Source organism: Saccostrea cucullata, unplaced genomic scaffold (genome assembly GCF_032062105.1).
Source record: "Saccostrea cucullata isolate Sc308-1 unplaced genomic scaffold, CSIRO_AGI_Scuc_v1 ctg1162, whole genome shotgun sequence".
NCBI lineage: Eukaryota > Metazoa > Mollusca > Bivalvia > Ostreida > Ostreidae > Saccostrea > Saccostrea cuccullata.
Genome location: NW_026923682.1, coordinates 174,702 through 202,492, shown reverse-complemented (window position 1 = coordinate 202,492; position 27,791 = coordinate 174,702). Strand labels below are relative to the sequence as shown.

The 27,791-nt window shown below is 32.3% G+C and overlaps 1 protein-coding gene across 1 annotated transcript in view; it reads right to left on the bottom strand.

Annotated features, from left to right (window-relative positions):
• Nucleotides 1–27,791, bottom strand: part of LOC134264659 (transient receptor potential cation channel subfamily M member 2-like) — a 48,513-nt gene that overhangs the window by 7,172 nt on the left and 13,550 nt on the right. The window contains exons 8-20 of the mRNA XM_062746922.1: nt 27,251–27,521; nt 26,849–26,934; nt 24,880–24,928; nt 24,540–24,668; nt 16,918–17,163; nt 16,639–16,816; nt 16,017–16,176; nt 15,167–15,459; nt 14,514–14,595; nt 13,157–13,190; nt 8,970–9,035; nt 8,709–8,763; nt 8,273–8,344 (exon numbers count right to left, since the gene is read on the bottom strand). Of these exons, the coding sequence (XP_062602906.1) occupies nt 8,273–8,344; nt 8,709–8,763; nt 8,970–9,035; nt 13,157–13,190; nt 14,514–14,595; nt 15,167–15,459; nt 16,017–16,176; nt 16,639–16,816; nt 16,918–17,163; nt 24,540–24,668; nt 24,880–24,928; nt 26,849–26,934; nt 27,251–27,521 (1,721 nt within the window). The remainder of the gene's footprint in view (nt 1–8,272; nt 8,345–8,708; nt 8,764–8,969; nt 9,036–13,156; nt 13,191–14,513; nt 14,596–15,166; nt 15,460–16,016; nt 16,177–16,638; nt 16,817–16,917; nt 17,164–24,539; nt 24,669–24,879; nt 24,929–26,848; nt 26,935–27,250; nt 27,522–27,791) is intronic.

Below are 27,791 nucleotides of genomic sequence, written 5' to 3'. Positions count from 1 at the left end.
AGTTTATGGGGCAGGTTTCATTTCCAAGTAACAATGAGCCTATAATGACTAAACTTGCATGGATGATACATCTTAGGATGCATACTACCAGACTTGCTTCGGATGCTGAATCTGCCCTATATTTTCTGGATGAGTGAACAGGTTAATGTTTTTAATGCAGGATTCATTTCCAAGTAACTATGAGCTCTTTAATGACCAAACTTGCATGGATGATACATCTAAGGTTACATTCTACCAGGCTGGCTTCAGATGCTGAATCTGACCTACACTTTTTTCTGGATGAGTGAAGAGTTGAAATTTTTATGCAGGTTTCATTTCTAAGTAACGATTAGCCCTATGATGTGCAAACGCGCATGGATGATACATCTTAGGATGCATATTTATGGACTTGCTACGGATGCTGAATTCGACATACATTTTCCAGATAATGGACCAGGTAAAAGTTATGGGTGCAGGTCTATCACCAAGAAACTATAAGGCTTAAATAAACCAATCTTGCCCAAATGATGCATCAAGGGATGAAAACTCTTAAACTTGTTTCAGATGCTGGATTTTGATCACATTTTCGTGATGAAGAACTAGTTTGAAGTTTTTATATAGGTCTGTTCCAAAGTATAAGATCAAAATTGCATAAATTTTGCATTTTCGGATGTACACTTTTTGTTGGGTAATTGTGTGACTTTGCCTTATGCTACGTTTACGCTATGTTCCCGGCAGCCACGGCAGCCCCGTTTGCCCAAAACGTAGTGCGCCGTGAGATTTTGGTTATTTTCCCCTCTATATCCAAGTCTTGACAAGTTCTTTTGCGATCTTCTACGGTCTTCTACGGAATCCGTGATGGGCCGTAGGAAGAAGTTGCCGTGGAGTGCCGGAGGCTCCACGGCGCACTACGGTTCTGCCACGTATGCCAGCACGTTCCCCCCAGGCCTCTTACGTTCTGATAGGTCCCCTCTCGTTTCTCGCGTTCTTATGAAGTTCTTATACGTTTCTCACGTTCTATCAAGTCTTTCTACGTATGAAACACGGACGCCGGGAAGCTATGGATCATGATTGTACCAGAGAAGGTCTCCTAACCAGAAACAATCATTGTATCATGACCTCTCGAAGATAAAACATCAAGAATTCCCAAGACGAAGATTTTATTTTCGCGTGTTTGCTGGCATACCTAAAATCACTTAGTCAAAATGAAGAGAACCAGCAGCAGTTACCGAGAGGGAAGGCAGGAGTGCAGCAACTAGGAATGAGACGAATAAGACGAATGAAGCTTCTCTGCAGTGCCCGGCTTTTATATGCTTCCTCTCAGACCGCGTGCGCCGTGTCAGACCGTTGTAGAACGCAACGCACCGGGACCATAAACCGTAACATGCCGGGACGAACCGCGATTGAACGCGAGGAAACGGCTACCATACACCCTAGTTTGCCATGAGGACCGTGATGAAACGTGGCAGAACGTGATAAAACGGACAACAACCGTGAACTAGCCTGGATAGAACGCGGACTAAACTCAGCAAAACGTCTCAAAAAGTCCCACTGCGGACTGCCTCCAAGTTCTGTTACGGTCTATTAAGTGCTGTCGCGTTGTGTTGCGTTTATTCCGTTTTACTACGACCTACTAAGTTTCACATCTGCAACTGGCCGCCGTGGCAAATTTTTTGACAGTTTAAAAATCTGGCACGGCATCCACGGCAATCGCGATGAGTTACGTTTGCCCACCCCGTTGCCCCAAGTTTTCTCACGCCCGTCCCGTTTTCTCCACGGTGGCCTGAAACGTGATTGCCGTGGCTGCCGGGAACATAGTGTAAACGTAGCATTACTTAAAGACAACATTCGTTGAGGTGAGCTTTGTAATCTCTGATTACCTATGTTTTTTCTTTAGAATAACATATGTCATTTTACAACATGTTCCAAATGATGTCCTTTTGAATAAACATTGTTTGAACATAATTTCTGAAGTTTTTTTTTTTTACAAAGCTTTAAAAATAACATTCTAAGAGTTCAGAAGTTTTTTTTTTCACATTAAAACGGTTTTACCGTACAATGAAATCTAAGATTTTCTTTAACAATATTGTTAAAATGGAAGTGATGACCTCCATGCATCTGTTGAATTTTCAGAGTCGGGTCTAATTGAAATGCAATGGGCAAACTCAAACGACTTCCAATTTCTGTCTCTTTCAGATGCTGCACTACAATTCATATCTTTTAAGGAATCAATTTTAAAATCACATTTGGGTATTTTATGAAAACTAGATTTACCAAAGATGCTATCTTGTTCATACAGGACCTGTCTAAAGGATTTCTGTCAAGTTTCAGAAATAACTCTATCAGCGGTATTAATGTTCTCTTTTGGATCGGTCTTTTCTTGGTCTTTTAAGTCATTTATCATTATGGTGCCTATAAGTTCAAACTCCCTCACAAATCTGTAAATTAGTATTCTGTTGAGCACTTTCATTACAGGATGTTAATTTTTCATGGTACTAATGACTAAAGTAGCAATTTTAGACCGATAGTAAAGTTTTAAAATCTCTACCAGCTTTTCACATGAACGTGCCATATTAAAAATATGATGACTTCATAAGGACATCATATGATTACCTGACTACTCTTTAACAGAATTTCTCGAAAGTTTGTCAGATAAAATGTATGCTTATACATTAAATATTGAAAAAATATTTTTGTGAATACTTTTGGTTTGATAAAGTTATAGATGATTAAAGTGTAACATGTTTTGGGACACCCTGTATAAGTGATGAGTATCATCGCTAGCTGTGGGTTTCCCTCTACCGCTACCCTCTCTCCTCATAAACCCTAGCCAAATGCAGCCAACAAAAGAAGAATTTTTTTCTTTGCGTGATCTCGATTCTTCCTTCAATATGGGAATTCTGTATTTGTCAGTTTTGGGTGGATCTTAAACGACATGTTGTTATCACTTTGATAAGTATCAAGTATTTCGATTATTGAAATGGAAAAAAAAATGGGAAAAATAAAACATGTTTTGTAAATATACCTTGTAAAATATATCGTTTTAATCTTTACAAAATGTTTGCTTTCTTTACCTGAAATATCGGAATCAAATGAATAGGGAACGGACTATATTCAATATTTTAACTTTCTCTGACGCTTGTTAGGACCAAGAAATTTAGATGCCTTGTATTTTATGTGTGCATTGTTGTGCTTCATCTATAAAATAGATATTTCTACAATTAAATGCATCAATGAAGTATCTTATTCTTTTAACTAAACACGGAGAAGAACGATGAAATAGAAATTTAATGAGGTCAAAATGATATTATTTATATTAAAAATTTAATTAAATATTGTGCAATATCGGTAACTACGTACATGATAAATAAGTTAAACATTTGTGCTAAATTTTAATCAATTGAGATATATAAACTCCTTCCGTTGGTGATAAAGGTATATTGCTGAACAGGTAAGGAAGGTTAACAATTGTAAAGTTACATTCATCTCGTTCATCATAGAGCTTGGTTGTTAGACTACCATTAACGTCTTTTTCAAGTAAAAAATCCAAATATGAAACAGATGTGTCCGCGACTATGTGGTATTCACATCTGATTTACATGACTTCTTGAATATATGGTTTCACAGTACTCTTTCTCCTTCACTGTTGTTTAAATCTAAGTGAGGAGTAAAGAAAAAAGCTTTGTTGAGCACTTACTGGGACGCGTTTTTTGTTTGTAAGGATTTTTATGAAGTTTCGGAATCCTATGTAAATAGATATAATTTAAATTCAGTTTGGTTCTTTTAAGATAACGTTGAATTTGACTTAATTTTAAAGCTTCAAAATCACGAGCAATATGACCTCGTTGTAACTAATGAAAAAAAAATAGAATGTATGTTTTGATTATTATTTCATTTGGAACACCAAATCTGTTTTCAGATCATTTGTGCAATTGCAATAAAGCAAACACCTCATAAAAATAAGAAGAAAAAAGACAAACTCCTTAAATTTCTTTATTTATTTATTAAACGTTAATGAATTCTTAAAAATTATTTTAGTGATATACAATGGATTGTTTTTACAAAAATCTTATAGTTTTAGTGCTACTATACATTGCCTTTTACAATCGGCAACATAATATTTGGATTACTTGTCTACAAAATTTATTACGACAGTAAAAATTTTCTTATCTTTGAAAAAAGTATCCGTTTTCAAAAGTTACTAATATAAAAAACACTAAAAATGTAGGAGTCTGATTTTTCTCCCCTTAGCTGAGTAATTCCCACACAAAAGCAGAAATATTTACAAAGAGTTCTAATGGACTCAAGAACTGAAAGCTTTGGGTGAAACAAATTAAAGTGAGTATCAAAATGAAAATATAGACAATGTACTGAAATTAATGCAAGGATTTCACCCCACGTAGGAAAATGTTTACTGTAAACAGTTTTAGTTTGAATTTCCTCGAATAAAAACACGATAGATACCTTGTTGTAATAAAACATGGATAATTTTAATGAATAATTTGGAAGAGTTGAAGTTAATATGGATGAATAATTACATTATTTCTGTTTCGTTTATTAAAACAAATGAAGGATACAAATTCTAGGGGGAGTTGTTTCGTTTGAAAACACATAAGAAGGAATGCGCTTTTGTCTTTTTTGTGTGCCCTAAATACGTTCTGTTTTCAAACAGTTTTGAAAGTGGCTTAAATATTAGTTGAGTTTTTGACTGATTAATCAAGAATAATATGGCTTGAAGAGTACGATTCTTGAAATACGACGTCATAAAAATAATGTATTTCTTGATTTAAACAGAAAAAGCCTCAAAGTGGCCAATTTTAAGGGTAATGTTCCTTCATAAAACAGTGTCCACGGCCGTAAGTCACTTTTAAGTTTTGGATATGTTGTGCAAAATTCAATAAAAAGAAATCCCATATATCAAATTCTTTATCGGCGATATCCGTGGACAATATTATCTGAAAAAAGAAATCCATTGAAAAAAGTGTCTTCTGAAACTTTTCAAGAAAATGGGGGAAAAATGTTTATGACGTCGTATAAATCACTTAGAAATGCATGTAAGAAAAATGATTTTTACGATTTATCTGCTTGGTATTTCAAGATTCAGAAAGCACTAGATTTCATGTTTTTTTCTTTTACATCAGTTTTGTTTTCTCAGAAAATCATAGCGAACGCGATTTGTATTGAAACCATACCTTTTTCTTAAAACCTGTTCATTCGTCATTCAATTTCATCAAAGGAGAGTTTTACATACAGTACACAATTGTTTGTTCAATGACAAAAATATTCACTGCAAGGGAATTGATATAGAGGTATGAAACTAGATTCTCGTACATGTGTGAGAGAACTCCAAATCGAACGCTTGGACATAAAATAAATACATCCTTAGAAAAATAGCTTTCATATACATATATAAATATTACCATATTAGTAGTCAATATTCAATCTGTATACTCGAATGCAGGATTAAATGTTACTCATTCAAAGCTTTGTAAAGGTTATAATTTCCCTGTGATTTCTTTGTCTTAATTTTTGATGAGAATTGGTCCTGGTAAAGTGGCTTAAAACAATGAATTTCATTTAAATTCGATAGCAAAGGAAATAAATTTCTTTAGCCATCTTCTGATATTGTAAAAATATCCCTGAACGCTTCAGAATTTCAGATTAAAATTAACTAAACAAATAATACGATGTTTTGTTATGTTTGTTTGTTTTTTTTAACAATAAAGCATTTTTTGTAACGATACGTTGGAGGAAATCCGACCAACCGGCACTGGATGCAGGTTAAGCGATAACCCTATTTAATCCTCCAAAACATATTGTAGGGGGAAATTCAAGATAGCTGAGATATGCAAATTCCAACTTATTCACTCATATATTGAACATACCCCCCCCCCCCCAAGTAACAAAACTAACGATTTAAAAAAAATACAAAGTTTTTAAAATTTGATGCCATTATCCATGAAAAAAATTTGGACAGTAATTTCCTTTACCATCTCACGGTTAAATAGTATATTATATATAGAGGATAATTGATCTTATATTTGTGAATATTGGCTGTACAAATGCACAAGTTCAATAACTCCTTTATTATGTAGCTTGAACATTTCGTCATAATTTATAATATTATGTATATATTATTCAAACTAAAAAAATCTCGAATTAATGATTTTTAGTATCCATATTCAAAGTAACGCATGTCTTAAGTGTTCAATATCGCATCATTCCGAAGACCCTACCAAGCTTATGATTTGCTTATTTAGGTTTTTATGGGTCTAATACGTACTAAATTTTTCATAAATACAAATAAATAAATTTTATTATTGTGTAAAAAATAAAACATCTTACCTAGATGCCACTTCCTTTCTTTAATTTAACTCTGAGATTTCGACCAGACGACTTTTTTTTGTTTACAACGGGGCGTGCGATATTGAACGCTCGTATTCGGAATGTTTCGGGCATACTCGTTTACGTAATATAAACTCAGCGTTCAATAAAACGTCAATATATTGTACGGTAAAATTCCCTAGACTTTTGGTAGTATTTTATTAGAGACTATTTATTAGCTATATAATAAATGCATACATTGACGGTGGAAAATTAATAAAAATAGTAATAGTTGTATAACAACATTTATTATTGGGTAAATGATTGAATATTTCCTATCTCTCTACTTGGCTTTGATTCAGCAATGTAGAAAAATATATTCACATCCACGTAATTTTCAAGTTGAATATATGCATTTTTTCTCAACATTTCTTTAAATATAGATCATGCAGTTAATCTTTAAATCATATAATAAAACAATTATTGCAGTCTTTTTAGTCAATACGATGATTGAGCTACTTTCGAAGTACAATATTGTACTCTCTAGGTGGCTAAACCATCGTACTGACCGAGAGAAAAACAGCAAATGTTGTATAATAATTTAAATTTAACAAATATATATAATGTTTTACATTTTTTTCCCAAATGGTCAATAATTAACATACATGTACCATTTTTAAAATACCAGTATAATTACAATTATAAAAGGTATATAGTTTTTGTTTTTGTTTGAAAAAATTCTAGCAAGATTAATTGTAAAAGAGTTAAGACTTATAATGATATAATAACAAGAGTGTGTACATGTAAATCTAATAAATAGAAATAATAAAATTTATACTTCGGTCAAGATTTTTTTTATTGAATAATATTTCCGATGTGTAAAATTCTAAAACAAAACAGTACCATCGTAATTAAAAGAAAAATTGAAACTTGACGTTCATTATATCTTCTCATCATAAAAAAACATGTAAACGCAGAATCATAATTAAATTAACAAAAGCATTAAACTGATTATCGATATTTTATATACATTTTGATTTAGTTTTAAATATTGGTATAGCTGTTAATGAAAGACTCTACAGCCAAATTTGTTTCTAGTCTGTATCTGAAATAAAATAGGAAGAATAAAGCTTTTCGAATAAACTCTGCACCATAAAGCAGTGAAAATTAAATAGTTATTTTAAATAACTATTACTGTCATTTGATATGCACAACCCTTTAGTTAATGTGTATACTTTTTGCATTATATTTGTGATGACAAAAATACTGTATAATAATGCATTTATCACTTATGAAACATGTATACATATGTATATGAAGCAAAAATCTATAAATATATGTATATATTCCTTACCATATTTTTCAGAATCGTCCGATGAACAGGAGTCCATGAACGAGTCTTCTCCCGACAGCATATCCATGAGACGTTGTCTTCTCCATGTATCTATGTTCAATGCATTTGTATATAAAATATAGGGAGTATAGTGGAATTATACATTTCATTTAAGCATAAAATTCACTCAAAACATTTTAAAAATTCTTTTAACATTTTTTTTATTATCTGCCTTTTTCGTTGACTTTGATATATGATACACTGTTTACCACACTGGAATCTAATGACTTTTTAGGTCTGTGAAGTAGGTACGTGAATTTAACGAATCGATATTTTTGTACCTTACGTCTTGAAGATGTAAAAATGGGAGAAAATTAATTTGAAACACTTGCAAGGGGGATACATCAATTAAGAGTTAATAGTTTGGCTTCAATAAAAGACCATTTTTTTTCTTTTAAAAATGATGTGCAAAGTGAGTTAATGATACAGGTATATGTTTACTTCCTTGTCAGTCTCATTCTATATGTCTAATGCGTTTCGTTTATAGGAAACGCTTTTAATATGGTTTTAATTTTCATTTTATAGGTATTTTTTAGGTGCAAAGTGCCACGGTTAGGAATACAATAGTAATCTTACCTGCACCCCAGGTGTCATTGAACGCTCTTGATTCACTTCTTTCATTTTCCTGTGGCATAGTTTTTGGAGAAACTAAAAATATACATTTATTTTATGTATTTCAGACATATGTTTGATTATCAAATTTGAGCAAATTTCAGTCAGGTTCTACAATACTTATTAATAAGAATTGTAATGGACTTACGGTTTTCTTGCTGACTTAAGTAATTTTGTTAGTTTAATTTTTTTTTTTACACAATTACACCTTTTCTGGATTTTCGTTGTTCAAATGTTCCTTAGTGTTTGTTGTACATGTATGACGGAATTATGAAGGATAAATTTTTAAAGTGCACTTAAAAAAAGTTCCTATTTGTAATTTTTATTTCGTTTAACAAATTCAGATTCATTGTTTAATCATTTAGATCTAACTTGTCTATAAAAAGCATTTTGAACTCACTCGCTTGATGCAAGTCTCTTATATTTTTCTTTATTTGCATAACCTCTGACATGATCTACAAAGAGAAAAAAATAAAAAAAATCATAAGCCTTCATTATTTAAATTTGAAACTTCAAATTCATATTTATTAATCTCGGTGCACTTTACTCAAATTATTGAAAAAAACTAAAACAAAAGAAAGACTGTAATCAGTCTAAGCAAAAAGAAAAAGCATATTTAGAAAGAAGAACGAGTTGTTATAAACCACAATTTCTATCTGACCTTGGAGGTCCTTCCATCAATACTTCTTGTGAGCTTTTTGTGTCGTTTCATTTTCCTTTGAAGAACCTGTTAGAAATACATCATTAACAAATTTTTATCTACTGAGAGAAAACAGAGTCATAAGTAGATATTATTTTTCCCCTCAATATTAAAGATGTCACAATTGCTTTGTCTGAACTAAAACAATAACTTAGAGTTTTAATGTGAAAAGAAGCGTCGAAATGTCCAGGATAGCGATATTTTCATGTGGTCATGCGGTTTTCTTGTATGAGAAAGCTTATCTATTATATAAATCATCTTCTTTTTTTAAAAAATTCTATCTGAAACCAGTAATGTAGGCCTTTTTCGGCCCGCCATGAATATGACCGCCTTCTGTTGTTCTGTCCTTCAGTCTGTCTTTTCGTCACGCTTTAGATCAGTTTCAAAGAACCTGTTTAAGATATTTTTATCATTTTTTGACCTGAAAAAAATTTATGAGATCTACATCAACATTTTATTTTACCTTGACGATATCTTTGCCCTTGACCTTATTTTTCTTTATTTGTGTTCAGCTCAGTTTTAAGAAAACCAGTCAAGATGTCTATATAAAATTTAGGATAATGATACAAACTAATGTTAGCTATTCAACTACATCATCAGTTTTTAACCTTGTTTTTTTCCTTTGAATTTAACCCTACTTTAAGAAAAAGGTCCTAGCAAGTATATAAAGGAAACTTATTATACTTTATATGCTTATATGTGTTAATGTAAATTATTCAAATTTGTTGATGTAAATTCTACAAATGTACTCTTGAAACCTTGACTTTTCCTTTGAACTTGTCTTATCATCTTCACATTAGTGTTTTGCTCTGTTTCAAACAAGAATATTGTGAACCAATGCTCACTAGTACTACCCCCCGCTGTAATATAAGTATACATAAGCAAGTTCAGTTACAGACAGACGCACAGATAAACAGGAGTTGACATCAGATTTGTACAAAAATTATCCCCAACATATGGTATGCTTTAGCAAAGAATGTGCTAAAATTTTAAGCATCTGCGATGAATTGATGCTGAGAAAACTGCGACGAAAATTTGATATGTACATGCATTGTATGGATAGACATACGGATAAATAAGAAATTGAAGTCGGATTACACAAAATGGAATCCCACCATATGACATTCTTCAGCAAAGGATGTGCTCAAATTTCAAACATCTGCGATAAGTAGTTGCTGAGAAAACAGTGACCAAAACTTGTTACGGACAGACACACGAGGGTAAAACAGTATACCCCTTACCTCGGAGTGGCGGTATAATAAACTATTGGAGATAGTCTTATCAAACTTTACATGTAATACAGAACGAAAGTATCGATTAAAGCTATTCAACTTTTTTTTAAATTGACTTTTCCTTTGACTTTAATAAAACTTTTCCTAAATAATGTGCATGTACCACAGTTTAAGGTATTCAAAATGCTGTTGTCAAACTTACATACTAATTTAAGTTACATAAATTATCTGCAACATATTTTTTCGGACTTGGACCTATCCTTTGATTTAAGGAACTTCATATGTGTAAATAAATAGAACCGTCAAGAATTAATCTGTTTTAATTTTAAGGAGGCTCATTACACCATTTTTTGATGACTCACTATATACAAAAAATAAAAAGCCTCCATTGTTTCGACCGTTTTACTCTAGGGAAGAGTTGTACAGGTATATTTATGTACGACCCAGACCTTAAAAACGCCTTAAAAATAGATGAAATATGCGATGTTTTAAACAGTGAAAACAAAGTAACGGATTCATTATGCATAAATCAGCAGGATTGCTTTTAAAGAGAAACAAAAGAAAACAACAGCCGGATCTTCGCCTAACAAGTAATAATCAATTTCATAGCGAGAAAGTGAGCTCTATCAGTCAATGACATGTTTGTATGGAGGAAATTCGAGTTAAATCTACAACCTTGTTATAACCCCCGCAAACGACGTTTGGGGGTATATAGGAATCACTTTTTCCGTCTGTCTGTGTAAACGTTTCCGGTACAAATCTTTCTTACTGAGGAACATTAGAATCTACTACTCCACTCAAAGATTGATCATGACGTAAGGGTTTGTCATGACTTTGACCCAAGGTCATTTGCGGAAGTTCAAGGTCACCGGAAGAAAAATTCATAATTCTTGTCCGGTCCTTATCTTTCTTATAGATAAATCTGGAAAGTTCTTATTTCACACAAAGATTGCACATGACCTAAGATTTGTCATGACTTTGAACCAAGGTCATTTTGGGAAGTTCAAGGTCACTGGAAGAAAAATTTCATAATTAGTGTCCGGTCCATACCTTTCTTATGGATAAACTTGGTACGTTCTAATTTCACACAGTGATTCCTCCTGACCTAAGGGTGTGCAATGACCTTAAACCGAGGTCATTTAGGGAAGTTCAAGGTTACTGGAAGAAAAAATTTCATAACTCGTGTCCGGTCCACATATTTCTTATGGATAAACTTAGTTCTTATTTCACATAAAGATTGCTCATAACCTAAGGGTGTGTCACGACTTTGAACCAAGGTCATTCGGGGAAGTTCAAGGTCACTGCGAGAAAAAAATCATTGTATGTCCTGTCCATATCTTTCTTATGGATAAATTTGGTTGGTTCTAATTTCACACAGAGATTTCTCATAACCTAAGGGTGTGTAATGACTGACTCAAGGTCATTTGGGGAAGTTCAGGGTCACGAAGAAAAATTTCATCATTTGTGTCCGGTCCATATCTTTTTCATGGATAACCTTGGTAGGTTCTCATTTCACACAAAGATTCCTCCTGGCCTAAGGACCTTAAGTCAAGTTCATTATGTGAAATTCAAGGTCACTGGAAGAAAAATATCATAATTCGTGTCCAGTCTATATCTTTCTTTTGGATAAACTTAGTAGGTTCTCATTTCACAAAACGATTGCCCATGAGCCAAGGGTATGTCATGACCTTGACCCAAGGTCATTTGGGGAATTTCAAGGTCACTGAAAGAAAAATTTTATAATTCCTGCCCGGTCCATATCTTTTTTATGGATAAACTTGGTATGTTCTCATTTCAATCAAAGATTGCGCATGACCTAAGGGTGTGTCATGACCTTAACCCAAGGTCGTTTGGGGGAACTTCAAGGTCACTGGAAGAAAAAATTTCATAATTCGTGTCCGGTCCATGTATTTCTTATGGATAATCTTGGTAGGTTCTCATTTCACACAAAGATTGCCCATGACCAAAGGGTAAGTCATGACCTTGACCCAAGGTCATTTGGGGAAGTTCAAGGTCACTGGAAGAAAATTTCATAATTCGTGTCCGGTCTATATCTTTTTTTATTGATAAACTTGGTAGGTTCTCATTTCACAGAGAGATTGCCCATGACCTAAGAGTGTGTCGTGAATTTGACCCAAGGTCATTTGGGGAACTTCAGGGTCACTAGAAGAAAAATTTCATAATTCGTGTCCGGTCCATATCTTTCTTATGGATAAACTTGGTAGGTTCTCATTTCACACAAAGATTGCCCATGAAATAAGGGTGTGTCTTGACGTTGACCCAAGGTCATTTGGGGAACTTCAAGATCACTTGAGGAACCATAAGTTTCTGTCGAGACTGAAGCTCTACTGGTTTGTACTTCCAATAAATAAAGACAAAAGTAGCAGTTGGGACTTAAAACTTTACAACAGCAATAAAAAGAATAATTATGCTTGATTGAGCTCTTTTTGTGGCAAGATACTGCAATAAGACTACAGCTGTAGGAGTAGCTATAAATCAAACTTTTAGAGTATTTTCAATTTTAGTAACCATGGCAACATCATTCCTCGAAATCAAAAATCAATATACAGAATTGTGAAGCTTAGTGTAATCTACTCGTGTGCCAAGTTATATTGAAATCAGACAAAAACTGTAGGAGGAGTAGCATATTGAAAGTATTTCACAGAAATTTCTATTTTTAGTAACCACGGCAACACCGTTCATCGAAATCAAAAACCGATAAACAGAATTATGCATCTTGTAAAATATATTTATGATATCAAAGCTTATTTTGGATATTTGACATCTTCATTATAAGTGAAGCTTCTATGAAATCTAAGATAAACTGTGGATGTAAAGAGCCACCTTAATAATGCTTCTGATATTTTTCTTGGGAGATTTGGGTGGGTATTTAACATTTTTGCTCAAAAGATTTACCGTTATTTTGTCTTCATCGTTAGTATCCAAATCTCTGGAATGAAAAACAAACAAAAAGTCATTGCAAAGTATCAATACAAACTACATAATTCAAAAAGAAAGCAACAGCTGTTTTCTGATTTGTCATTATACAAGAAAAAAATTATTGCTTATTTAAAAGTTTATTTAAGGGGGCCGACTATAGTTTTATTGTGTGAAAAATACAATAGCGAAACTATTCATTTTTATACCATATATAACTTACATTAACTTCAGTGTACATGCAAAGTTTGGGGAAAATCTACCGTCCAGGTATTTTTGAGGGACCGTCTCAAAATATAGGTACATTTACTATAGGATTATGTAAGAAAATGCAAATTTTTAGCACTTTAAAGCAAATTATACAAATACTACAATAGACATTCCGTTCAAACTATAATATTTGATGAGTAATACTATATTATACAATATATGTAAGAAACACAAAATTCTACCGCCTTGTTACCAGAGGGGCATCTCAAAATGCCAAAAATTAGCAAATTTTACTATTTTTATAGCGTACTACAAAATATGACGTACACAATGGATTCACATGAAAACATTATAAAAACATTGGAGATTTTCTCAAATTTCTTTGTTTTAAATTTCAAGAGCGTATGTTTATTACTTTTTCTTTAATAATATTTTTATTATTTATTTGTTTAAGAGATAAGATTATCCTAACGTCAAAAAGACATTGCAGCGAGGTCAACCTACATATCAATTGCAAAACTGGTTACAAAATTCGTTATATCAGATTGTAATTATATTTTAATACCTACAATTTCTTAATTTTGTTTAATTTTAATAATTAAGCGAAAAACGTTGCATTAAAACAGTAAATGTGCTTCATTTTACTATGATGCGCGAAATATTGCGCAATGGAAACTATAGTCGGTCCCCTTAAGACATAAACGTGCAATTAAAAAATCGCATAATTTCCTGCTCTTGAATTACACAGGAATGTGATTCCACGGAATTATAACCTCGTGAAGAAAAGTACCTTTGGATTTTTTTTAATTTCAGCACCTTTTTTTGCAATACAGTACATACAGGAAGAAATTGATTTTATGTATGCAAGTATCTCAAATTATGACCATCTTGGTATACTTTATTAGAAACACTGAACCAATATAGCCTAAATTAACAAGTTACATGTAGCCATACCGATCGCTTTGATCATCGCAACTCTGTTAATCTGAAAATAGTTTCCAGATATGTAACAATTACACTTTTTAAAAAAAAATCTCCTCTTATAATCAATGAAATAAATATAGGAATCTTCTTCAGTTCAAAATACATTTAAATTACACGTTTAAATTACAACATATAAATATACCCTGATGCTTTCAATGCAGCTTGTCCCTCAGCTTCATTTGTGTCTTTTAAATTCAGGTCGAAGTTTTTGTCGTATAGGAACACTGGAAATAGAAACAAGTGGTTTTAATAGTTATATAATTTCTAGGAAGTGGGGAAGTGGAGTGATTGACTAGGTATCTATCTTTGAATTGCATTTATTATTCAACGCCAAAGCAAGCTGTTGCAAAATTTGATGTTTCATTGTGACCTGTGTAGATGTTTAATGAAAAGCGATTTTTTTGAAATTAATATTGAAAACTATAATTCAATATTGTGGTCCATCGCAGTCAATGAAAATATAATTTTTTAAAGGATTGAGGAATAGCAAGTTCGGACTCTTGCATACATGTATTTTGATTTATCAATCTCTGCTGTCACAGTGAAAGATAATTTGAATGATTTCTTCTGTATATTTCTATTTCTCTGTAAACCAAACTCCTAAAAACGTTGCACCTAATAATCTATGAAGCTCGCATAAATTATGTTATTGTAGAATAAGATAGAAAAGCTAGAGATGTTAAGAACGATTAATTGCCTTTTACACTTGCATTTGTATACGTATCAAATAAAAGACTTTTTGAAACTTAAAAAGCATTTAATGTCTGCAAACAAATTGTTTAACTGATTATCTACCTCTAACAAACATTGGGCTTTTATTGAGTTCATCGTCATCAACATCAAAATAAAAGTCATCGTCCAATTCACTGTCGCTATCACCTCCGTCGTCTCCACAAATACACTTTTGTATTTTCTTGCGTACGAAGAAGAAAGGAAACCAAATCATAAAATGAACCAAAGAGACTGGTAGCACTAAAAGTTGGAAGTGAATGGGGAAAATTGTCTTCACGCTGTATTCTTCCAGAAAATCTAACTGAAGTTGTGACCAATAAAACTTGCTTTTCTCGTGGACTTCTTCAAACGTATGACTGAAATTAAGAAAAAAAATCATTGAAAACAGTAGGTACGTTACTATAAGCTTTTCCTACAATGCTACATGAAGCCACCATCAGTTGCGCGACCGTCGAGTTTCTATTGTGCAATTTGAAGGATATGTATTTTTCATGTAAATTAAATACTCTCAGTAAGATATTTATAAATACAAAGTTCGATTTTAATGATTTGTTTTTAACTTTTACAGGACGCGAATGTCAATATTTACAAGTTACATCTAAAGATTTCAAAAAACCTAAATAACTATAAAAATTGCATACATTAAATTTGTTGCATGAAAAGATGTCAATTAAAAGCTTCATTTTGAGAGTGTTCATATTAAATAAAAATCCTCAACAGTTTCAGTTTTATCAAAGCATTACTAATAGCCAGTATGGAACATACTATTAACTTTTAATATGGATAATGAAGCTACAGTGTACAACATCATATATTCAAGGAGATAAAAAAGTTTTTATATATGAGGTGGTTCAATAGCTACAAATTTAGTGTAGTTATTATATATAATACATTCAAGAGGTTTTACATGTACCTGTACATCGCAATCAGTAGATTCAGTAGCAGAATGATAGCGATCAATGCATACACTGCTTTCAGATAGGGTGCCAGAAACAAGCCCAGCTCAGACGGACAGCGTTCCATCTCACCACTGTCGTACATTTCTTTGTTGAACGTACAATCAGGTTCCTTCACTAAAATATCAAGCCTCCATTTTTCCCCACTGAGATAATTTCACTTCTTATATTGTTCATTTTTATTACAAAATTAAAAATTGAATTGATTAAAATAAAATATGTTTTATAAGATGTTTTGCATATTTCCGACAAACAGTATCCATGTAAATATAAATATCTAGACACTATTCTCAGAGGACAATTACTACTCCGCAACTTTGGAAGAAATAATTCAAATATTTATCTAGTTTCACGGTTATTGAAGACCAGAAATTTTTTTTGTCAAATAAGATAAAATTTTAAAGAATGAAGCTTCATTAATCAAAGTTAGAATATCAGAAACGCATAAGTTGAAAATGCATACACCTAATTGATAATTGGAGAAAAAGAATGTGAGAAAATTTTAACAGACAGACATGTTGACAAGAACATTCCACAGTATACCCTTAATAACCAAGCGAAGTAGTGATAATTACTTACATCTATCACTTTCAAGGGATAGTTCGCCAAATAAAATCCAAAAACCATTTCGAGCTATCTTTTCAATCTGAGTAAAACTTAAATCTGAGTCGTCAGTATACAAAATGGCGAAGTATGACACGCTGTAGCAATAAGTGATTACGGTGATTATCATAAGGAATGCAAATGTGTCCATAAACTGTAATAACAAATATAAAAAAAATTGCCAAAGTTTTTTAAATCGATGCTGTTAATGTGAAATGCATTATTCCACTTTCATTCGTATTTTGTATACTCTACCATTTTTCTAATGATCACTAGCTTTGCTCCTATGATCTCTGATATAATCAGTAGATTAAGAAATCTAACGCATATAAGAATAAAGGAAAGAACCAAAAGGACTTTTTCGGCTTGTCGATATGGCTTTCCATCTCCAAGTTTAAACAGCATGCCGCATACGTAAACAATCATTAAGCCCCATTCCAGGTAATTAGTCCAGTCAGTAATGTATGCATTGAATTTTTTTCTTATTACTGCGATGACAATCTAAAAATAATGTGAAACATTTTAATTACATATTTATTAGTCAACAAGAGGGAGATATTAATAGATGTATAAAAGGAGTTGCATTGTAAACCTTATTAGAAGTCGCATTCCCCATCTGAATATGTTAATATATAGAACAATATAGAGCATTCTTTTTAAGATATATAAAAAAAAACAAGAGGCTTAAAGGCCACAGTGTTGATTTGTGTAGATCAATATTTTAAGATATTAGAGTTCATATAACATTTGTTCAATATTCAAGACTCAAACCTAATGTCTAACCTATAACTGTGAAAAAATCCTCAACATTTTAAAGTAAATGAATACTAGTAGTTCTTTAAATCAAGTTGTGGCCCAACCGCGTATCAAATTCAACATTTTAGATTTTTTTTTTTATATATATGCTTCAATTTCCTTGCCTAGTATTTATGAGAAATCAAGTTGTTACTTGTACTATATAGCAACTCCCTGAGAAGATTTTTCTAGTAATATAAAATCGATTCAGTTGATATGAAAATGCTAAAAATTTTACAGACAGACAGAAGAACGTTGAGTGGTCTTTTAAGCTCACCATAGTTTGCTTCGGTGAGGTAAAAATTCTGTAAAGATATCTGAGCAAAATATTTCTTACATGCCCCACCCTTGGGATTAACTATTGAATTTATTCCAACAGATCGAACGTTATTAAATTCATAAATATGTGACCAAGGAAATAAGTGTAAAAAATGCATGTGTTAATCCGGGACAATTATCAAAGCGCCTTCGGGCAGATCAAATTTAACAGGTGTCAAGGACTTCAGAGTCAAAGACTTGAGTAAACATTTATCTCTGGACAATACAAATAATTAATTAATTCATTGATAAATAACTCTATTGTAAATATTATGTAATTGTATGTAATTTACTGTTCTGTACATTTTATGCAGTTATCGGCTGGCTTTCGCCAAGACAGCCACTCCGGACAGCGTTCTCGTCCGCTATATGGCGGAGCCTGTCCCCTTGTTAATAAATCTGTTAAATCTGTTGTAAACTATTCAACATGTTTTCACTGGTTGTGAAAAAGTTTTATCTCTATGGGCCAGCCTCAGTTTACATATTTACAAAACAATGAATAAAAGAGTTGGTTATAATGCTGAGAATGTTATTTTAGGTGAAATACCAATGACATATAACAACAAAGTCAAGAATTTTACAATATTATATGACTGCCGTCACGAGAAAAGGGCCCTTATCGTATGACGTCACAATGCTCAGAAAACGACGTCAAAGTCGCGGTATTGTAAACACGGAAGTGATTTTTGTCGGCTGCGTTTGATGTGTTGATGATCAATGAGAATGAAATAGATATGGATTTCCAGGTAATAGAAAGATTTTTCCGAATTTCTAGTATATGTATAAATTGATTTAGAATATATTATTGATAACAATATAATTATGTAGAGTATGTATTTTCTTTATTGGAATTATTTATATCATATAGACATTTGGGCCTATAACTTATCGCGACATTCTTCAGTACACACGAGTCGCGATGTCAACTCTAAGATATGCATGTAATACGTTGATGCATAAAGATAACATGTTTATATAGAGAAATATACATGCTATTTTTTACGTTTTAACTATGACAGAGTGCTACTTTGTATTTGATGTCTGAGAGAGAGAGAGAGAGAGAGAGAGAGAGAGAGATGACTGCATATATCTTTTTTCAGCACTACATTCTTATCTAAAAAAGAAAATGTAAATATTGCCTAAATCATTTCCCTTTTATTTCCTCTTAAACAAACACTGGCTTTACATTTAAATGTAAAAAACTTATGTTACAAGGAATTTTTTTAAGTACACCACAGCATGTACGCGTACATGGCATGGTGTGCGCTGTGAAAATGTGTGAGATTACAGTGAAGATTATGGAATTGTATCATTAATATTTTGCATAAGTATTTAGTACGTAAACAGAAACTTGATATGAATTCAAATTTTTTATAACTCTGGAAACTATTTAAGAAATTAATATTTGTATCATGGCTGCGGTGTTTTTTCCTTTGAAGTCAAGCGTACAATAACTAGAGATACACCGATGGGCGGAGCCAGCTAAAACTGTGCCGTGTAAATAAATTATTGAACACCAAAGCGATTTCATCATTTTAAATTACATGTATATTTAATCTGAATTACACAATGAAATGGGCTTTGTTACATGCACAAAGACAAAATTTCTGCAAGTGAAATAAAAGTCTTTCACATAAATAACAGTGCGTATCCTAAACTACGAAATGCTTTTACAGAACTCTGCTGCAGTGCAATTATTCCATCCATCGCTACGAAAATCAAGTTCTCGACATTAATTCTACACAGAAATATATTAAAATATCACATCCATTGTAATATAGCGCTTTAGTAGAAAATTTACCATCTTTGCTGTGTTCTTTGCTCAACAAGAATAAAGTGCTCAACAAGAATAAAGTGCAGCTGTACTGCATCCACAGACGAAGAGTTACGGGCCTGACAAGGTGATGCGACAGCTCTCGAATATGTCAAATGATCAACGGGTATCTTTTTTTTATCGAATACACCAGCATTTTCCTTCTTCAACTTCGAATTTTTCTTCTTTGATATCAGAAGGTTTTTTTGTGAATTTCATTAACAATCCGTGTTGGTATATTTAGCTGGGATGCTGCAATCGCACGTCATTTCTCATGAACACACAAACGTAAAATGTGTAAATTAAAAAAATGTCAGGAAGGAGAGATTATCCATGCAGTCACCTGACAAAAACTACATATTCTATTGGTGTACTTAAAAATTATGCATAGAAATTTGTTACATGACGTTTGCCTGGCCATGATACAAGAAAGTTATTGAATATTTATTATGGTGTATCCTGATTTATTTGGATGAAGAGCGGAGACTCGTGCTTCGCACTCGTCACCGCCCCTCGTCCAAATAAATCAGGATACACCATAATAAATATACAATAACTATTACATATAGTGATTCGCTTCGAATCCAGAAAGTTTATGTAATTTATTTTTAGATTGTTTATCGTAGCTATAGTGTTGCGAACGCTCTAATAAAAAACTATTGAACGGTGTGATTTAAAGCCGCTTAACCCGAACAGGCACATATTATTTTACACAATAAAAGTACGTCATAACATAGATAATGTATAAAAAGAAATTATAAGATTGATTTAATAGTTTATTACAACAATCCTTACATGGAAAACGCAGATCAAAAACCTTATTAACAAACAGTAGTTCCTGACGGAAGTTAAGATCTGTTGTGAAGTCAATTTTGAAAAAATAAGTTTATCGGATATATCTAATAATGAAGATAATTCAAACCCGAGTATTTTTTTTTTCTCTATTTGTAGAAGCCTTAGTCATAATACATCTTTTCAAAATTAATAAATTAATTGAATATAATCCATAGTAATCTTTATATTAATATGCATATTTAAAGAATAATGGAAAATCAGATATTTTAAATGATTTTTTTAAAGGAGCTAAATATTGTCCGTGTACCATGATTGTGTACAGGTAATATATGTACTTTGTTGTGAAAAAAAAATGCTCGGGTTTGTTCTTCATGAGATAAACATGTAAGCGATAAATTTAATTTTTCGAGGATGATTTCATGCGATATCAACAATGATCAACATAGGATTATTTTTTGTGTGGCCTAACAAAAATTATTTTTTTAACTTTTGAATTTTGATATCTTTTAAAGGAAAAAGACTTTGGGGATATAATTTGACAAAAGTTGAAGCAATTTATGGACAATTATTTTTCAAGAAGAAAAACGAATATATATTTTTAGCGATTAGAATCGGACCAAGCGGCTTTAATGATCGCGGACTGTATATGCGTTCAAAGCCTATAAGTAAATTAATTTATAAAATAAAAGAAATTGATACATAAGAATTATTTTTTCTGATAAAAATTTATTTCGTCTTAATTTTACTTAGTTCAGAGAAATATTTTCAAACTTTAACTGTGTTTGTGTTTTTGTTTAGGAATTAGATCAAGTTAATGCAGAATATTTTCCAAGAGTTTTACAAAATTTAGAAGACAATGACACCGAAAACGATGTGGTACTTGAAAATATAAATGAAACAGAAGAAGAAACAATTAATAGACTTTCAAGAAATTACGATCTCTCTGAAGACAATGATACAGACACAGTTTTTGAGGAAGATTTCTTGATAAAAGAAAAGATTAGAATTGGTTGCGGCTGCCAATCAAGGTGTTATGAAAAGGTTCAATTTGAGGAGATCATCAACCACATTTATACAATGAGAGAACTTACCAAAGATGAACAAGAAATGTATATAATGGGGAAGCTAAAAAGTAAAAGTATCGGCGATGACTTGAGGGAAAAAAAGAGGCAAAGATTCGTATACAATTATGACGATCGTGAAATATGCAAGGAAGCATTTTTGTTTATACACGGCATTGGGGAAAAGCGATTGAAAAACATTGTTCAGCATTTAAAGAAAAATGGTCCTGTTCCAAGGCTACATGGCAACAAAGGCAAAAAACCTAAGCATGCTTTGAAATTCGAAGATATTAAGAGGGTAGTTAATTTTATTTTGAGATTTGGCGAGGAAAACGGCATACCATTGCCTGCTATACCGCATGCTAATGATGCTTCGGAGACACCTATTTTACTTCCAGCTTCTGCAACGAAAGCAGACATCCATCTAAATTACAAAGCAGCTTGTGAAAAAAGTCAGGTAAGAGCAGTAGAACTGTCTACCTTCAAGGGGATCTGGCTTACCTGCATGTCACATATAAAAATAGCTTCACCAAGATCAGACGTATGTTCCAAATGTGAGAAGCTAAGGTGTCAGGTGACAGCTGCTGTCACAGAAGAAGATAAACTGATGGCCTTAGAAGCATTTAAATACCATATTGAAGTTTCGCAAGGTAGAATTCATATATATTTCTTTATTCTATTTCATAATCTTGTTTATATTTTTGAAAATGATGTTTTAAATCAGTAATTTTTTTTTCAAATGAAACAAGGATTTAACAATAATCAAATTAAAAGTATTTTCCACATGACGAGCAGGTGAACACGTTATATACAGAGAAAGCGTTCAGGCTGCACGGAGTGAATTGGAAGAATATGGACATCGCCCAGTAGGTTGTCAGTCATCGTCAACTCATTTGTACAACGTGCACTATACCTTCGACTTTGCCCAGCAGCTCACGATTCCACACCATGCCAGAAAAAAGGGTCCGCTTTATTTTACCTCCCCTAGAAAGGTCCAGCTCTTTGGGGTGTGTATGGAAGGGAGCAGAGAGCAGTATAACTATCTCTTTGACGAGGACCACACTATTGGAGTGGATGGTACAAAGGCACATGGTCATGGCACAGTTATTACTCTCTTGCACCATGCATTACAAAATTACGGCTGTGGAGAGATGTCCTGCAAAATCCACTGTCAGTGATAACTGTGCAGGTGATCAATTCTTTTTAAGTTTAAAGCGCTTTTCACTTTCACTTATTTTTACGTCTGGAACATCAATTTCGATAACGGCCATTTTATAAAGTGTTATTTACGTTTAACAATGATCTTAACATTGTAGGACAGAACAAGAATCGTTACATGTTGGGCTATCTTGCATGGAGAATTCTCACTGGGCTTCATAGAGAAATAACCCTTTCAATGCAAATACCTGGGCATACAAAGTGCCTAGTAGACGCGGGATTTGCTTACATTAAGAAATTGTATCGTAGGTCAGTAAGATTTATTCATACAGTATTAATTATCAGTGTTTTTTTTTCTTTTAATATGAATTCTTACACAGACACGATTTCTTACACAGACACAGAAAAAGAAATGTTTATTTGGATGAAATCTACTAATAGATACAGGTTTTATTATAGGACTGACAATGACTCGCTCGAAGATTTAAACAGAACTGTTACTAAATCTGCCGTGGGAAACCAGGCCATAGTGGTAGACAGTGACTTCCAATGGTATGACCGGAAGTCATTTTTATCTGCGAATTTTTCAGCAATTCCAGGGATCCGACGATTCCATCATTTTAGATTGAGTGCAATGCAACCAGGAATTGTTTTCGTGAAGGAAAAGTCAACAGATGTTGAGAAACCAATCAAGCTTCTTCAGGACCAGGATGCTAGTTTTTCTGCCACGAATCTTCCAACGACTTTGGTAAAAGGTATTAAAATTAGAACTTTCTTTAGATCCTTACACTTGTAATTCACAAAAAGAGTATTGATCAGCGCATTTCTTTTTCTCTTGCAGGTGGGCTTTCTGCTGAGAGAAAATTGTATCTATTTAAGCACATCAGACCTTTCGTAAAAGACCACGCAAAGGATCTGACCTGTCCGGCTCCTGATGAGGAATAACGATGAAGAAATTATTGTATGGGCAAAACTGATTATAATTGCTCTTGTTACAGAAGCATGTAGATTAAAATGCTTAAAATAAGAAGTTTCAAAAAGTATCAATTTCATTTACGGAATAAAACGTTCGTGAAAGGTTCTGATCGTTATTATTTAATTCTATTTTGTTTTCTGTACTATGATCATAAAGGCAGAACAATTAAAACTGAATTAATAAAGGGATTTTTTTTTACACGAAAGAAATATAATATTTGCTTTAGTCCATGCACGATTCCAGGAATATTTCCAAAGTTGTGTGTGTGGGAGGGTCCACTCGATTTCTAAAAAAAATTGAATAGGATATGTTTCTACAACAACAACAAAAAAACTAACTAATACCCGAGAAAAACTTTTTCATGTGTGTTCAGGGTTGGGGGTGAACACCCCCCCTTTTTTTTTTTTTTTTTTTTTTTTTACAATCGACTCACACTCTATAGATCCACATGCAGTGTATAGATATCACTTGAAAATAGTAATGAAGTCTTGTTGCTGATTTTTGCTGATGAAAACAAATGTCATTAAAGTGAATGCTAGAAAGGAAATTTGATGCTACGCAACGTTATTTTAATTCTTCAGTGTGTAACGTTACTTAACGACCGTTTAGAGGCGCCTTATTAAAATGCTTGTAAAATCCGTAAAAAACGTGACATCTTTAAAACTTTTATATATTTGGACTCAGAAAATGTCAGACTATTAAAATTTACGAAAAAGTCAATTTGTGAAATTTTGACCTTAAGGGCCCTTTTCTCGTGACGGCAGTCATATACATGTACAAAACAATACATTTTTACATGTTTAATGCAAGATAAAATTCCAAATCTTTTGGGGTTATTAAATCATATAAAATATATCTTATTGTTATATTTCATTAAATTTTAAGGTAACCTATAATGAGATTAAATGCAATTAAAAAATTTATAAAGAAATTCTTACTTTTATTCATTCATATAACTTACCTGTTTAACTTCATCAATAAACAAACTTGACATCCATGCTATTATAAACCAATGTGTTCTCGAAACTCCTCCAGTGAAATCAAAAAGCAGCATATAAGAATACGCTACTAAAATGGCAAGCCAACCAACCTAAAAAGACGTGATCAGGAAATAAAAAAAGGAACAAGAACTGGATTGAAAAATAAGTATTAGACACCCCACTTGATCTCTTTCCTACCCTTCTTCTCTCACATTCTCTCTCTATAGAAATATCTTATACATATTTTTTTTTTATTAAATAATAAATTTCGTTGTGATTCTTTAGTCATTTTAGTGCTTGTTGTGGATCATTATTACATACCATGTTTAGAAGAACTTTCATGACAGGAACCTTGTACAGTCTATATAGCCTGTTAAAAGAGAATATTGCATAGGGAGAGTCGCATTTGAAATAGAATTTCACAGATATTTCTATTTTTCGTAACCATGGCAACTTCGTTCATTATTTATGCATTTTAGTATAGTCTACTTTTGTGCCAAGTTATACGGAAACCAGACAAAAAGTGTTTTGAAAGATTGTTCACAGACATACGGACGGACGACGGACAAATTGATATCGCATAAGCTCAACTGGTCAGACAACAGATAAGGGAACGCTTTCTGTGATTGTTGATGTAAGCATCAATTACTTGTTACTTAATTTGATCTTTTTGAAGTTTACCAATGAAATAAAAGAAAATAATCTTGCTATCGTTAGATATGACTTTTTTCCCCCAATCGACAAAGCTCCGTAAAACACACACACATACAATGCGTTTGATACATCTCATATCCAACTACAAACATGGGGGATCCTATAAAAGTTTTTTTTTTTAATTTTGATGACGTCACTTCCAGTCGCGAGATGTCTCCGATTTTCTTTATTCAAATTGAAAAATTTATCCGGTTTCCTTTAAAGTGGATGGAGATGGAACCATAAAACATGACCTGTTGTTATGTCTCCAATGTTACGTTTTTTTTTCGTCATTACTTCGGTTGTCCACCGGATGTAGTTAAATTTTCATTTTTTTTTCATTCTGAAATGTTTTTTCATAGTAATATACAATGTACAGTGTTTTAAATCATTTCATGTCCACCGGAAGTTGTTTTTCTTATACTGGAAGTTGTTTAAAAGCGTATTTTTTATCAAAACTTTCTGGAAAGACATGTACACACTTATCATGGAGTTTTAACTTCTATACTTTTACGGATCCAATTTTAATTTTACACACAAATATAAAATGCTGATAATCACTTTAATCATTCATTGAAATTAAATATTTTTGAATAATTGATGATAATATAGCACGTATATATTTGTTAACTACAGTGCCGTTGTTCGTACAAAGCAATTAATATATATTATTTGTGGAAATTAACACTTTGCATTCCGTTCCTAAGATCTAAATGCTATTTTGTACATACACAGACACAAAATTATTAATTGCCTTTATGGGGTTAAAGCTTTTTTATACAAACTAACTTCAGATCTATTTTAATAGATTTTAAGCATAAATCTTTTTAATTTTACTTCTTAAAATATTTGCAAAGAATGATTGAAAAAAGAATGATATTTTTTAAAACAAATGGGTGTATACGCGTTCAGGGCTGTGTTGATAAATTTATCTGGTTAACCCTTATAAATTATGCAGGTTTTTTTCCTTAGTTATAATTCTTAATAGTTTTAAATAAATACTGGCATATGAACAGTTAAGATTTTGAGATTTTAAGATGTTGAGAATTATTACAAATAAAGATATTTTGAGATTTTTTTGAGAGAGACGTGGACGGATAAAATATCAATTTGTGAATGTTTCCTAATAATAATTTTCATAGGTCTTAATATAAATTTGATTTGATCTGGTGCATAATTAAATAAAATATGATATGACACCTTTTTATGATCAACTTTGGCTGTCGAATTTATAGAGGTATGTACATGTACTCCAAGACAGTCATACCGGAAATGAATTAAATGAACCGGAAATTGGTTGAAACATAAAAATATCACTTTTCTATGCATTTCTACATCAATTTTATTTTATCTATATTTGTTCTTCAACATATCACAGTCATAATCATATCTCATCCGAAATCAGACGGAAGATCTACTTCGCAACGAGCTCGGCTCTATATATCATTATTATTATTTTATATATATATATATATATATATATATATATATATATATGTTGTCCTCCATCGGTAAATGGTGACGTCTCCGTACAAACCAACAAGCAAATAAACAAACAAAAACCTAATAAAAATAAGTTTAAAATAATTGATATTACCTCTGCAATGGTTTGTTTTCCATTGTGATCATCAAGGACGGTAATAATATAAAGTGAAGTAGCGTCAAAATTGCAAAAAGCAAGCCCTAAGGAAATAAAACCAGTGCATTACTTAGGTTAAAGAAAACAAGAGAAAAAAACTTCCTCGATTTTAAAAAATATTTTTTGGTGTTCAAATGTTGTATTTTGTTTTCTGAGAGTGGCAAAAGATAAAAAAAGTTTATTTTTTTAATTCTCCCAAACTTTCCGCACATGGAACAGACAAAATATGTCAAGTTAGATATAGATAAAATTGTTTAAAATTCAATTAAAAAAAATTATGCAAACAAAAAACATCCTGTCAACCGAAATTATTCCGGAGACGAAAATAAAAAAACAAAACAAAGTGCTTCAAACACTCACCCTCCTTAAGGAAAGGCTTTCCCGTTTGTACCACATTTGATTTATTACTTTCTTGACTATGTCGTCGTTCAAATAGACACTGTTCTCTGTTTTGATGGCATCTGCTAGGTATCCGTGATTCAGTAAGAGCCGTCCTGCGTGGTCAATTCGTTTTCCCAATTCTTTTGCATTTGAATCTGTATCATTTCCCTCTTTATACCTTTTCTTGTAGACTTTGGTATCATTTTCATGAATACAACTTGTAATTCGCAAGGCTTTTTGTGTACACAGCCTATATTTAGATACATGAAAGAAAAAAAACACAAAACGATAGGTTGGCGCTGTCTCAATAAAGAAATTCTTTCGTGCATCTGAGAAGTACAAGTGTAGCTCAATAACATATCCCATAATTTTCTACTTTAAGTGTAATGCAAGTAAGGAGAACTGTTTCTAGTGTAATGCAAGCAAGGAGAACTGTTCCTAGATCAAATACAATCAAGAAATAAACAGTTTCCTACAACTGAAGCATACAGTGATAATTTCCATTCTTTCATACTCAATA